This window comes from Barbus barbus (genome assembly GCF_936440315.1).
Source record: "Barbus barbus genome assembly, chromosome: 2".
NCBI lineage: Eukaryota > Metazoa > Chordata > Actinopteri > Cypriniformes > Cyprinidae > Barbus > Barbus barbus.
Window position 1 is genome coordinate 14,764,486 of NC_136730.1, and position 14,511 is coordinate 14,778,996.

Sequence of the window (14,511 nt, forward strand, 5' to 3'; positions counted from 1 at the left end):
TTAAAAATTTGACTTCAGAACAATGGAACCAGAAGTAAAATGTTAACTTGTTTCTGGTTTTGACTTATAAAAATGTCATCCCTGTGGAACTCTATTGATGAAAGATTTTGGGCCAGTAAGATAAAGATGTGACTGATTTCATAGAGATGTGTTATTTCTTGTTAATTCTTGTTAGGGATGTGCCTAAAATTCTAATTTGGTGTGAATGGTCTCGTACATGTTTTGATTTGTGATCATCTCTCTTTTTCTCCTCCAGTGAAGTTATTTGAGGTGATCGAGACAGACAAGACGCTGTATTTAGTCATGGAATATGCCAGTGGAGGTGAGTGGGCTGAAAGACTAGAACTGCCAGCTGTCAATCATGTCAAGACGTAAAAATCAGGACACTGAATTTTAAATAATGTCATTCTCTCATCTTCCTTTCTCCTTTGCCTGATCTGTCTGTTGTTCTCCTCTACTTGTACCACTTCTTCTTTACCTCTTGTCTTTCTCTGTCATTTTCTACTCTATTGCAATGTTCTCCTCTTCCATTTCCAAGGCGAGGTTTTTGATTACCTTGTTGCTCACGGGAGGATGAAAGAAAAGGAAGCGCGTGCCAAATTTAGACAGGTCAGTGCGAGTGCGTGTGAGTGAGTCATGCTTCAGTGTCAAAGCTCACATGTACATACAATGAGGTCTGAGTCTGAGCCCACTAGTGAAAATGCTTCTATTTTTCTATTATAACTTTTAATTACTCATCATATCAGTTTGAGTGCAATAGTTGAATTGAGAAATTAACATGAATTAACATAAAAGCTGACGATCATGTTCTCCAGGATGATGTGAGAATTGTGTGTTTCAACGGAAGCAAGAACATCTGACATCTGTACAAAATTTTAATTGTAATATTTTACAATAAAATTGTTTTTATTGTATATATGATCAAATAAATGGAGCCTTGTTAAGCATATACTGTTTTAAACAATAGTGGTTTGCGACAGGTGGTGCCAAGTGGTCCTGTTTTGCTAGTACGAGCGTGTGTGTGTGTATGTGTGTGTGCTCATTAACTCTGCTGTATGCATGTGTGTATATGTCTTAATTACTGATAGAAAAGCTCAATTAAAGAGTGACAACTCCCATGAGCAGCCAAAATGACTTCACCTACTCTCCTGATTACTCACCACACCTTCTCTCTTTATCTCTCTAGATTGTCTCAGCTGTGCAGTATTGCCATCAGAGGTGTATTGTACACCGAGATCTTAAGGTGAGAATGTGTGCTTGTGTGTGTGTGTTAGGGCCCTTAGGGTCTGTTACATGTAAACATGCCCTGAGCAGCAAGATCTGCATTCAGCTGTACCTTCATCTTTCACATGGTCTTTGGTATTTCTTCTGTGTCTGTCACCAAAGTCCATTACAGAAGTCCAGGTGAAGGAATGAATCCTCTGTTCACACAAACACACACACACACACACACACACAACGCTATCCTGAGTGTACTCTGAACTCTGGAACTGCTGACTCCAGATCTTCTCCTTGTTAAGATGAAAGGAAGTGTCTGTCTGGATGAACGTTCCCATGATGATACTCTGCCCGTGTAACTGAAGTTGCTTATTGGTCCAAACCATCATCATAGTGACTCTTGAACCTTGAAGTTAGTCACTGTCTCCATGCATAACTTAATGTAATTCTCTTGGACCCCCAGAAATCCTGCATAGTGTACAATTGTGTGTCTGAACTTCTTCCTTTTTCTCTCTCTCTCTATCAGCTGGTCTCTTTTTTTTTTTTTTCACACACACAAACACACAGATATGTACACTAAATAATGTCACCGCAGTGCTGGAGATGTATTGATTACAATAGAAAAGGGCAGTGTTTGCTATATTGATTTAATATGAGCACAAATAATAAAGCAATTACCCAGATTTGCAAATGTGCTGTAATAGTGATGCATCTCTGTCTGTGTGTGTGTGTGTGTGTGAGTTAACCATTAAGCTACACCCCTATTGTAGCTACAGAGGTTTCTTGCAGTTCAGGTTGGATTGCAGAATCTATATCACATTTCTTTCAAGTTGCAGGCATGTTGATTGTATTGTATTCAGAGCCAGTTGCCCCAGCAAAGGAAATTAAAATGATTGAAATAGTTTTGCCCTCACTAGCTGGAAGCAAAAACATACATGCACTACCATTCAAAAGTTTGGGGTCAGCAATATTTTCTTTTATACATATATATATGAATGGGTTTATTCATTAAGGATGTATTAAATTAGTCGAAAGTGTCAGTAAAGACATTTATAATGTTACAGAAGATTTCAGATAAATACTGATCTTTTGAACTTTTTATTCATCAAGGAATCCTGAAAAAAAAGTATTATGGTTTCAAAGCAGCGCAACCGTTTTCAACATTGATAATAATACAAATTTATCTTGAGCAAAAAATCGAATGACAGTAAAGACTGGAGGAATGACTGCTGGAAATTCAGCTTAGCCATCACAGAGATAAATTACATTATATTAAAATAGATAACATTTATTTTAAATAGTTATAATATTTCACAATATAACAGTTTAACTGTATTTTCAAATCTTATAGACTCCAAACTTCTGAATAATGTACAGCATGACCATTGTAGTCTGATTCTTGAATGAATGACTCGTATGAGTCAGTTCTTTTTATTGAATTGGTCTAAAAGACTCAAATCAGTCTTGAACTCATAGGTTAGTGTCTTTTTCTTTCACTCATCTCCAAATTGGGAAGAACCAATAACTCTTATTGTATTAACTGTGACTGGTTTGTCTACACGACAGTATGTAGTTCACATATAGGGCCCTTTTGCAAAAACAAAATTCTTTCACTGAACTGAAATGTGATTGATTAACATCATGTTAAGCAGCCAATGGGCACACGGATGACATATTAAGTACAACACAGCTAAATTCAATCTTGCAAAGGCAATATAATATCGCCTTCGTTAGATATTCTCGCTGCCCATGCCTCATCCATTTCTTTCTTGCTGTGTGTTTGCATGTTGTAAAAGTTTGGCTCTGTTGGCAGAGTAATATTTAAGTCTGCAAACTGAGCCCAGTTAGCACCCCGCATCTGTTGCTAGGCAACACGGCCTCTCTTTGCTGCTAAAGTTGGTGTGTAGATGTTGAGTGGCAGCACAGAGGGCAAGTCTCAACACATTCACAAATGCACACACAATAGCATGAGAGAACTCATTAGGAAAAGTTGGGCAAACACCCTGAAGGAAGAGAAACAGGCATTTCCGATAGAAAACTGAGCGTTGAGGTTAAAAAGGGAGTTGTGTGTTTTGCTGATTGTGTGAACGACGAACGTTGAACACTTCTTGTTCACTGTATCAAACTTCTTACCATCATGCCATCCTCTTTCTCCCTCAGGCTGAGAATCTTTTACTGGATGCTGACATGAACATAAAGATCGCTGACTTTGGTTTCAGTAACGAGTTTACGGTGGGCAATAAATTGGACACGTTTTGCGGGAGCCCACCGTATGCTGCCCCTGAACTATTCCAGGGCAAAAAGTACGATGGTCCAGAGGTGGATGTGTGGAGTCTCGGGGTCATACTTTACACATTGGTCAGTGGCTCGCTTCCTTTTGATGGACAGAACCTGAAGGTGGGAGACACTGAATATCTGTCTTAATGTTCATGTTTGTCTCTGTCCTTTTATTTAGCTTCCTCATTTGTACTGTATCATCCTCATTCTGTTTCTCTTTATCTTATGCAGGAGTTGCGAGAGCGTGTTTTAAGAGGAAAGTATAGGATTCCCTTCTACATGTCCACAGACTGTGAGAACCTGCTGAAGAAGTTTCTCATCCTCAATCCTTCCAAGAGGGGAAGTTTGGAGGTGCGCTTGATTTAGACATTGATTTAGATTTATGATATGATCAGTAATTAAAAACTTGATTATTATACACAACTGATATCTGACTGTAAACTAAAATACAGACAAAGACCTTACATTTAAAGTAAATTGAGTTGTTAATTTTTGAGGTAAAAAAAAAGCAGTTCCTGGCAAAAGGTTTTATTACAACATACTATACCTATTCAGAACAGTAGATCTCAACCTTTTGACATCAAGGCCTTCTGTAGTTTACAATGATATTCAAAAGCCCCATGACTGGCTTTTGGTGACCCCCACTGCTCCGGGTGTGTGTTCACGGTGTGTGTGTGTGTGTGTGTGTTCACTGCTGTGTTTGTGCACTTGGATGGGTTAAATGCAGAGCACAAGTTCCGAGTATGGGTCACCATACTTGGCCACATGTCACTTAAAAAATATTGACTTTTCCAGTCATTTATGATTTTCTGGATAAGGATTTTTACAAATATTTTTTACTCTCGTAACCCGAAAAAAAGCTTTTTTATGAAATGTTTAAAATGTTTTCCCAAGATTGTGGGAATGCTTTGGGGATGTTCACACTGAACGTGTTTTTCCATACCAATGCACTACTTTTCCATTGTTTTTCTATGTAAACGTATGCAAGATGGACGTGTATGATTGTTGCACTAGCTTCTTTCGGAGTGTCTCACACATGAGGTTGAGTTAAAAGAATTGTAACTTTTGCTCATCGGTGTTATTCCGAAACACTGGGGCAAACAGAAGACTCCGGAAGTGGGGGTAATGTTGCAAGCTTTTGTTTACAGTAACAAGTTGGCATGGTTACTGTTTTATTTGACAGCAATATGGCGGAAGAGGCATTTTGCATGCCGTTTTTCTTTTTAAAACCATTCCTTAACACTGCTTCTTGCGTTTTTAGATGTAACAATGCATTCTGTGTGAACAGCCCCTTCAAGGGTGAATTAAAATGGGAAATGTCTTGATTTTTAATTGTTTTATCTTATTTTAATGCTTTTTTGTCTTATTTTAAATATTTTTAAGTCATCTTAAGACCCTCTTGAAGTATGCTGAGGTCCCCTAGTGCAGGGGTTTTCAACCTTTTAGGACATGCGCCCCCCCAAGTTTGTCTAATTTCACTCGCAGGTTGAAAACAGGTTGACCTAGTGGACCCTGGTCCTGGTTGAGAGCCAGTGATTTTAAATAAATGTATTAATTAAAATTAAATTAATTAGTTTTTTTGCTTCTTTTGATAAATTGATCAAATATGTTACATTTACATAATACTTCAGATTTTGGATTTAAGCATGTGAATGATGAAATTATATTTTGCTTTTATTCAGATAAGCAGATTTTTTGGCAAAAAATTTGCACTTGAATTCATAGTCTGGTTGCCTAAAACCACTTAAAGTTATGGTTATGTGATCCCTCACCATTCTCTGTCTGTATATCTGCCGTTGGCTTAGCAGCAGATCATGAAGGATCGCTGGATGAATGTAGGTCATGAAGATGAAGAGCTGAAGCCTTACACTGAGCCTCAACCTGACTACAAAGACCCCAGGAGAACAGGTGTGTGTAATTCTCACACATTTGAAATAGTTTAGATGTTAAGAAAACGTTCCAAGATTTGGAAGTGTTTTACAAAGGTATTGCAATGACATTGTGTATATGTTGCCCATTTAGACATAATGCTTCAGATGGGTTTCAGTCAAGAGGAAATAGAGGAATCTCTCATCAAACAAAAATACAATGAAGTCATGGCTACCTACCTGCTGCTTGACTATAGGAATTCAGAGGTACACGCATATAAACACATACGTACTTTAATACCCACAGAGGTAACTAAATGATGAGAATACTTTTTTTTTTAAATTTCTGACTCACAGCTTGACGAGGGTGTCAACTTGTTGCTAAAGCCACGCCCAGGAAGTGACCTCACTAACAGCAATGGCCCTTCTCCACCTCAAATGGTACAGCGCAGTGTGTCATCCACTCAGAAACCTGTTAGAAGATCAACAGATCAGGGTGAGTGGATTGGGAGCGTTTCTGAATGAAGACCTTTATAAACACACATTCACACGTATGTTTGCCCTTCATACTCTCTCTTCTTTGTCCCTCAGGCTCATACTCGAAACGGCCTCAGGGAGAAAACAAGCATGGAGTGGAGGATTCTGGGAGGAAAGGTTCAAGTAGCTCCACCAAAGTTCCACCCAGTCCGGGTATCTCCAGCGAACGCAAAAAGAGTTCTACACCCTCTACTGTAAGTGTGTGTCTATTTGGTGATATGTTTCTTAGAGATTTTTTTACTTTTTAATTTTTTTATATTGTGTCTGAAAACTGATAAATGGACAAAATTAATTCTACATTATTTTTTTGTAAATAAATTACTAAACTAAAATGCGAAGTTATGCATTATGTACAGTATAAAAATATATAATTTTTCAATATATGCTTAAGATTACATTTAACACTGTTATAAAATTATATTTTAAAAAAACAACTGCCTAGTGAGTGTTAGGTGACAGCAAAACCGAACTAAATATAAAAGTTGGATGAAAGAGAATGTACAATTAAATATTGTACCAGAGGTACACGCATACCATTAGTTAGAAAAATAATACTTGTTCAACAGTATTTTGAGCTGTGGCATTCATGTGTCCTCTCCCAATTCTGTGCCCCCTCTTGTTCTGTCACTTCTACTCTGTCTTTTCAACCTATAAAACTTTTCAACCTATAAAACACAATTATGCAAAAAAGGGAACTGTATCATTTAGAGCATGTTTATCTAGACCGCGTGCTTGTTGATCTTTTACAAGCTAGGGCACTCGAGCTTATCAACAGGACTAATACAGTACCAAAGTCATGTCATGTTCTTTATTTCAGTTTCCATGTACTTGAAGAACATGTAATTACATTATGGATTGAGGAAGCGTTTGACATAATAGCAGGGTAATTTTTAAACATCTTAACTACTGCTTCTGTTCCCAGTTACACGAGGGTGCCCTGAAAAGCCTGCTGCTTTCCACACTGATATTTTTCATGCAGCAGATGGCTGGAAGGGCTTGCCCATGGTTGAAGCGCACTCTCTGACCGAGAGATGTTTGGCACGTCCAAAGCTCATGGCTTCTGCTCTCATGTTATTTCTGAGAAAATGCTACAGAGTATGCTATTTTGAGCTTTCACACACCACATCATACTTGGAGTTTCTAGGTTTGCACATCTTTAGATAATGTACCTTTTTCCTTTGTTCTCAAAGTGCAAATACTATTGTATGAATAGGCCCTGTCTGAGTTTCAACCAAGTAGTAGCTCTACCACAAATTGGATGAGAGAGCAAACATTTTTACACCTTGAGCAATAGACAAAAAATGTTTTGTTTCTAGTTTGTCACTCACCCACGGTTCATAGCAGGGCTGTCCCTTGTATGGTTCATAGCATGATTCATTTAATAACTCCTAGCCCAAACTTGGATTACTGTCGCAGTTCCAGAACTAATTCATGCAAATGTGCATTTGTCAGAAAAATCTAGTAAAGAGATTATCGAAATTTAAGCTGCAGTCCATAACTTTTGGTTCTCTAGCGGTTAATAAACAGAACTGTGTGTACGTCTTGCGGAAGAACATTGTAGCCGAAGCTACTTCTCTTAATAATAGTAAATGCATTTATGCCTTTTTCAAGCAGCTTTAGACCTTCTGTGTGAAGACACCTAAATACCACTTCAAAAGTACTTCTCTGAAACCTTTGCAGTGTAAATTAGTTAGCAGTAACAACACTGGTTTGCACCTGTGTGTGTTTGTGATTTCAGAATAGTATCCGTTCCACGGGTACAAGCCGCAGCAGAAATTCCCCCATTTCTGAGAGAGCCACTCTGGGAGTGCAAAACGGCAAGGACAGGTACACCCAAAGACACATGCATCTGTTGAAAGAGTGTAAATCTCAAAAAAGGCAAAGTACAGAAAAACACTTTGTCTTACTGTCTCTCACACGTATACGGGCACAGTTCATCCCTCTAGATAAGATCACTAACAAAACCAGTCACCAGTTTTCTCTTGTTTTACATCACACACACACACACACACACACACACACAATCTACTTCTATCTCCTGTCTCTTTGCTGTTGGCCGTTACCTGCTATGGAGCCCAGACAGGCATGCTTTTGATCTCCAGAAAGGCCGAGTTGTGCCATATTGGCATACTTCATCCTGGATTTCAGCCGGATTAGTGATGCCTAGAGAACCATCTCATTCAGTCCCACACACTAATTTAAAGAGTAAAATGTCCATCGCCAGAGTATTCTTTTGAAAACCTTTTAGATGCCTTAATTGGTTAAATCCCAGTCACACATGCTTGCATTAAAGCATCATCTAAACCCCATATTAACCTCCCAAGATCATTGCCAACAAACACTAAGTCAGTCATCCTTCACTTCCTGTGCACCACTAACCATTCATGCATCATAACTCCTCCTTCTCCAGCATTCATATAGCTGCTTATGCTCACATTCCACACACTCCAGTGTCTTCACTATATCAATTATGCAGAAGCATATGCATGAGATGTGTTTTTAAAAATGGAGATAGAGCTTTCTGCCTACTGGAGTCTTGTTGCATGAAGGGGATGTCTTCTGCGCTACCAAAGTGGTGACCATCAGATGTTTTAATATGGTCATGAGTCAAATCGATATGCATGTCCTTGTAGTTTAAAAATTATTAATTGGTTAATCAGCTGAGACAAAACATATCTATGGGAATTTGAACTTTGAATGTGCACTTTTGCTCTGTCGACAAGTGTCAATTCCAGTGCAGAAAGCCCTATGCCATTAGCAATAATGAAGGCTTGTTCAGACCAAGTCTAAATATACGGGGATGATAAGATTTCAAAAGGAAACAATGCATTTCTATAAACTCCTTTGTACCAAGCTATGAATAACCTGGACTTGTTGTATTTTTTTCATTAGTATTATTATTATTATTATTAGTGTCATTATTTCTTTGGTTCTGATGGAGAAAACAAACCCTCAGACGATTGCTATATACAAAAGAATGTGTCTTTACATAGAGTAAGATAAATTATGGCATAGGAACAGGATTGGAGAAGACTACTGTATATTCACAACAGCACTTTATTCATTGGACTTGATGTGTATGGTTTTGGTGCAAGGAGTTGTTATACTTTCTCTCATTCTCTCAATTCTCTCATCATTTACTCACCCTCATGCCGACCCAGATGTTTATGACTTTCTTTGCCAAAGCTGATGCTTCAAAAATCTTACAAGGTGAACATGAAGGTAATCCACATGGCCCCAGTTATTGAATCAATAGCTGCTTTTCCACCGAAATTACCTGGAACAACTTGTCCCAGGAACTTTTGTTCCTGCAGACCTGTTGCTGTTTCCATCGCGGTCTAAAGTACCATGAAGATTGGTCTGTGCATTTCTCAATACCAAGTACGCAAATTTCTGACTTGCATCCTCGGTAGTTCGGATTTCGCAAGTCAGACTCGGGAGTGTGGACGGTCAAGTCAGTTCACCTGGCTACTGCAATTTCCCTCACTGTATTTACAATAAGATGAAATATGATATCAAACACCACTGCCTCTTTTCGTTTTCATTTAAATAGTAATAGCCGCAAAAATGTAGTTCAGGAAATGTACATACAATGAAACAGATTATTATATCAAAAAGCAATGCCTCTTTTTATTTTCATTTTAACAAATTGATAGATATATAATAAAGACCAAAGATTGCATGTTAGATTTACCCAAAACAAATTATATCTCATGTTTAACCTCTACAGAGACATCAGAGCCAGCGGTAAATGTCAGAAGGACTAGCCGAGTTAAAGGGATAGTTCACCCAAAAAGGAAAATTCTGTCATCATTTACTCACCCTCAAGTAGTTCCAAACCTGTATGAATTTCTTTATTCTGCCAAACACTTAAGGAAGATATTTTGATAAGAGTTTGTAACCAGGCTGTTTTGGGGCACCATTGACTTCCATAGTAGGAAAAAAAATACTATGGAAGTCAATGGTGCCTCAGAACTGCTCTGTTTCTCACATTCTTCAGAATATCTTTGTGTTCAGCAGAACAAAGACATTCATACAGGTTTGGAACTACTTGAGGGTGAGTAAATGATGACAGAATTTTCCTTTTTGGGTGAACTATCCCTTTAAGGCTGCTTTCGTTGGGATACATGAGCACTGAGTGATCGCGTGGAGCTTACGTCTCTGAAATCAGCGACTAGGGGTGTGCGATATGACGATTTTTGATCGTGGACGATAAAAATGTCTCCACGATCTGCTTTTGAAGAAATATCGTAGTATCGCGCTACCGCGCACATTGTCAAATACAGTTCTGGCGCCGCCGTCTCTATGTACTGTACAACACGACATACAGCAGTAGAGTTACTCAGACAGGACACTGCACTTATTCGCGATCGCAAAAGTACATTATTTGCATACAAGCCTTGCTGGTTAAATGTTTAATTCGCGCGCTGGTCTGACGTGCGCTTGTTCTGAGCGCATACACCTGAAGCACGCGCACTAAAACGCCTGTCTAACAGCGCCTGATTACTCAACTAAGTTATATTTTGCGCTAATACTGTCAAAACACACAAGGTTTACATACAGACTGAGTTGGTTATCTCTAAAATGAAAGTAAATAGTTAAGAGAGAAACGGATGCGTGCCTGCACTGTATATTAGATGCGTGCAGCTCTTAAAGGGACAGGACACTAAACATGCTGTCGACTGTCATTAAAGGGATAGTTCACCCTAAAATTGAATTTCTGTCATTATTTACTCAGTGGAAAACCAAACAGTTGCTGGTCTACATTGACTTTGATAGTAGGAAAGAAAAATCCTATGGAAGTCACTGAGGACCAGCAACTGTTTGGTTTTCCACCTTCTTCAAAATGGCATTTATAAATGTTCAGCAGAAGAAAGAAACTCATTCCGGTTTAAAACAACTTTTGAGTAAATGATGATATAAAAATACAACATTATGACAGAATTGACAGACAGATGACAGAATATTAATTTGTGGGGGAACTATTCATTTAACGTTAACAAAACAACAAAACACAAAGAGAAAAATCTCTCACTATTCTTGACTGAAAAACTTTAATACAGTTGCTTTAGGAATCAGTCTATCTAGTGTTTTATTTTTATATTTGTTCATTCAATTTCATTGAATGCTCTGCTAAATACACCTATTGTACCTGGAAATAAAGCACTGTTTGTTTTATTTGTATATAATGTGTATTTGTAATGTGTATCTTTGTTCTTATTTTTGTCATCTAATCTTTGTCATCTTATTTTTAGAAAAATAAAATAATGACAAAGATTTTTTATCTTCACCCACTTTGGCCTAAATATCTGCCATGCATCTTTGTCTTTCTAGTTTGGCTGTAATGCTCAGACAACTTGTAAAACCAAAATAGTAAAACTAACAAAGAATCGGGATAAAAATCGTGATATTTCTATAAAAAATCGTGATATGATATTTTTCCCATATCGCCCACCCCTATCAGCGACACACATTTTCAAATGCTGTCTTTATAAATAAACCGCAGATTTGAGTTTAAAACAACAACATTCTCGTCTGAAATACTCTTACAACTACATGTCATGACACAATAACAGTAATATTTTTTTAAATTATGCGAATATGGTGGTTGTAATACAATGCTGCGTGAACCCAACCAATCAGCATGTTCAGCACCCAAGTCCCACCCCCGAAAGTTCCAGACCTTTGAAAAGTACTACCTTACAAGCAGGGATTTCTGAGGAGTAAATTTTAAGCCAGAACTTTATTAAGATCCTGGTTCCTGGATTGGAAACACAGCGAGTACTGGCCCAAAGTCCCTAGGTCCTGGGGAAAGTTCATGCAGTGGAAAAGGGCTTAATGTCTGAAGTAAAACAATAGGTGTAAGAAAAATCATATTATTTTTAACTTTTTTAACTATAACCTATCACTTCTGGCCAACTGTCATATGTCTTGTTCTGAGGCAGGGGTCCTGTATACTTTTATTGTTTGATTATTTTTAGAAAAATCTGTTTGTGTATGTCTAAACAAAAGTAAGTCATAAATCCTGAGAGATGGCATAATGGTGAGTAAATGATGAGATAATTTTTTGTTTTTGGGCGAAGTATCCCTTGAACTTGGTGTGAACAAGCCTTTAACTGTTGTTATTAGAACTGTGCTCTGCTACTGTAGTTCTCTATGGGTGTGTAAGTATGTTATGATAACACTGATGAATGATGAAGACCCCATGAATTCAAATTATGCTTGCTAGAATAAGAACATCATCTGTTCCTAACATCAACTTTTGACTAGCAATAGCAAGTAGCAGTCATGTGATGTATACAAAAGGCTATTTAAAAAAGCCCTGCGCTATGTCACGCCCCAACTTCCTGTTTAAGTAACTAATGTTTCGACACAGGAAAGAAAACTGTTTCCATCAAACGATTTCATGGGGTCTTTAAGAGTTATAACCTTTTGTCCTTTTAATGCTACTGCAGGTTTTGTTGATTTGCCTGTGTGTTTTCTCATGAGCTTATCTGAAGGCATTCAGACGGTGTGTCGGGTTAAATATTCCCCACACATCTCTCTTCCTTTTCCATTTCTTTCTCTCTCTCCTGGATCATTTGTCTTTGAACACTCATTTTGTTTTCTTCTGTCTGTGTTGTGAGTGTGTGTGACTCTGTGTGTCTTTGTTTGTGTATGTATAGCTTTAAATGGATTAGGGTGGCTTGTGATGGAAAAAAAGCACCATTAACTCTGTTGTAAGGTTGCTGTAGTCGTCTGTAATAGGCTTAGCTTCTCTCTGCCACATAGCAAGGTGATAGCATGTTATTTCTCCACCACAAGCTCAACTAATCCCTGCATAGTGGCGTGTGTGTGTTTCTTTTGTGCTTTTCTGTGAAATCAGCACTCTGTTTGACCTCTCCCTCTCTCCATCTCCCCCTCTCCTGTACCATTCACCACTGTCTCGCACTTCAGATGCCCAAGTCTGTCTGTCTGTCTGTCTATTGCTCTGTCTGTCTGTATTTCTATAGGTTTGTCTATCTATCGCTCAATCTATCTGTTGCTCTGTCTGTCGCATTATTAATCACTCTAGCTGCCTATTGCTCTTTCTATTGCTATCTATCTGTCTATATGTCTGTCTGTCTGTCTGTCTGTCTGTCTTAAGCCCCAAGTATACTTCGTTTTTGTAGCCTTACATTTAAACGCGTAGCCTTTCTAAGTATACTCCATTTGATGTTGTGCGTGAATGTTGACACTTTCACTCTAAAAAGCTTCATCCATGTCCAGTGTCTGCTCTGATTTTCCCCGTTAAGTTATGACCGATAACAAATATCTTTGAACTCTTTTAAACCAAAGCTGAGCTGTCTCATACCCTCTCATTCACAAGCGCTTGTCAATGTGACCGTCTGTTGTTGCTGAAGTCTCCACTATTTTGTAGATGTTGTTCCATCTCTTTAGTTTCATTTTCTACTGTGAAACAACGGCCCGGGACAGAGTTGCCACTTTGTGGAAGAACTGATTACTGCACAATAACTGTGCATCTGCGACCTGTGTGTACAAAGTACAAAAATCAGGCGGTGCGTGTGCAGTACGCGCATACTGTTCTGATGACGAAATTCGCATCATGCGCACTGTACGCTGTTCCTTTGCATACGTGTAAAAAGTGAAGTATACTTTGGGCTTTACACTGTATTCTGTCAGTCTATTGCTCTGTCGCCTTGTCTATTGCTCTGTTTATCACTCTATCATTCTATCCATTTATCTTTCTATAGATATAACTGTCGATCTCTCATCTATCTATTGCTCTATCCCTATATGTGTATCTATTGTCTGTTTGTTGATCTGTCAGTCTCTCTGTCTGTTGATCTGTATATTGGTCTGTCTGTCTACATCATTCTCGCTAATGTGTGCGAAGTGTTGTTTCTAATGGAATGCTTCTCCCTGCCTCCACACATACGTGCACACTCGTGTTTATGTGTGTGTCGATTTGTGCGTGTGTGTACGGAGGGGCCGCTCTCTCTCTCCCCTCAGCCTAAACACGCCCGGGTCCCGCGCCTCCACGGCCTCGGCCGGCGCCGTGCTCTCCTCATCCACTTCCTCACGCACTCGCCATCACAAGTCCCTCTCCACCTCTGCCCATCCCTGCCCCGCAGACCTGCACTCACACCGGCCCAGGCAAGTCCCCACTCCGCCAAAGAGAGAACCCAACAGGAAACCAGTCATGTCAACTACTGAAGAGTGTCGCATAAAGTGATGAAATCTGGGAACTGTAGCATGTCTCAGGGGGTTTCTGCATTCTTAGAAATCATGTACTTGGCAGGGAAAGAGCTTGCAGGAAGTCAGGGAGTGACAAAAGTCGATAGAGTCAACACTGGGAGATGGCTGTGATACAAGATTAAAACAAGACACATTTTCATATCCCTTCTGAAAAGACCAACACCGCTGGACACCAGCATATGTTTTGGCTTGTGGTCCACAGTTGTGTCTAGGCTTCTTAACTAGTATGGGAAAAGATAGTTCAGCCAAAAATTAAATATCATAATGTATTCACCCTTGTATCATTCCTGATCTGTATGAACACAAAACATGGTATTTTGGAAAATGTGCTTTTTGTTTGTACAATGAAAGTCAGAGTTCTTTTGGACCTCAC

The 14,511-nt window shown here is 38.8% G+C and overlaps 1 protein-coding gene across 17 annotated transcripts in view; it reads left to right on the forward strand.

The window, feature by feature from the left end:
* mark2b (MAP/microtubule affinity-regulating kinase 2b) overlaps positions 1–14,511 on the forward strand; it is a 47,687-nt gene that overhangs the window by 20,695 nt on the left and 12,481 nt on the right. For 5 of the 17 annotated variants that reach the window (XM_079373656.1, XM_079373649.1, XM_079373650.1 and 2 more), the window contains exons 5-15: positions 257–322; positions 539–609; positions 1,187–1,243; positions 3,379–3,615; positions 3,727–3,846; positions 5,304–5,403; positions 5,518–5,630; positions 5,721–5,859; positions 5,955–6,094; positions 7,639–7,727; positions 13,893–14,036. In XM_079373656.1, coding sequence (XP_079229782.1) covers positions 257–322; positions 539–609; positions 1,187–1,243; positions 3,379–3,615; positions 3,727–3,846; positions 5,304–5,403; positions 5,518–5,630; positions 5,721–5,859; positions 5,955–6,094; positions 7,639–7,727; positions 13,893–14,036 — 1,276 coding nt within the window. Of the gene's footprint in view, positions 1–256; positions 323–538; positions 610–1,186; positions 1,244–3,378; positions 3,616–3,726; positions 3,847–5,300; positions 5,404–5,517; positions 5,631–5,720; positions 5,860–5,954; positions 6,095–7,638; positions 7,728–13,892; positions 14,037–14,511 lie in introns of all 17 variants that reach the window. The other 12 variants (XM_079373641.1, XM_079373642.1, XM_079373644.1 and 9 more) reach the window with 3 other exon arrangements.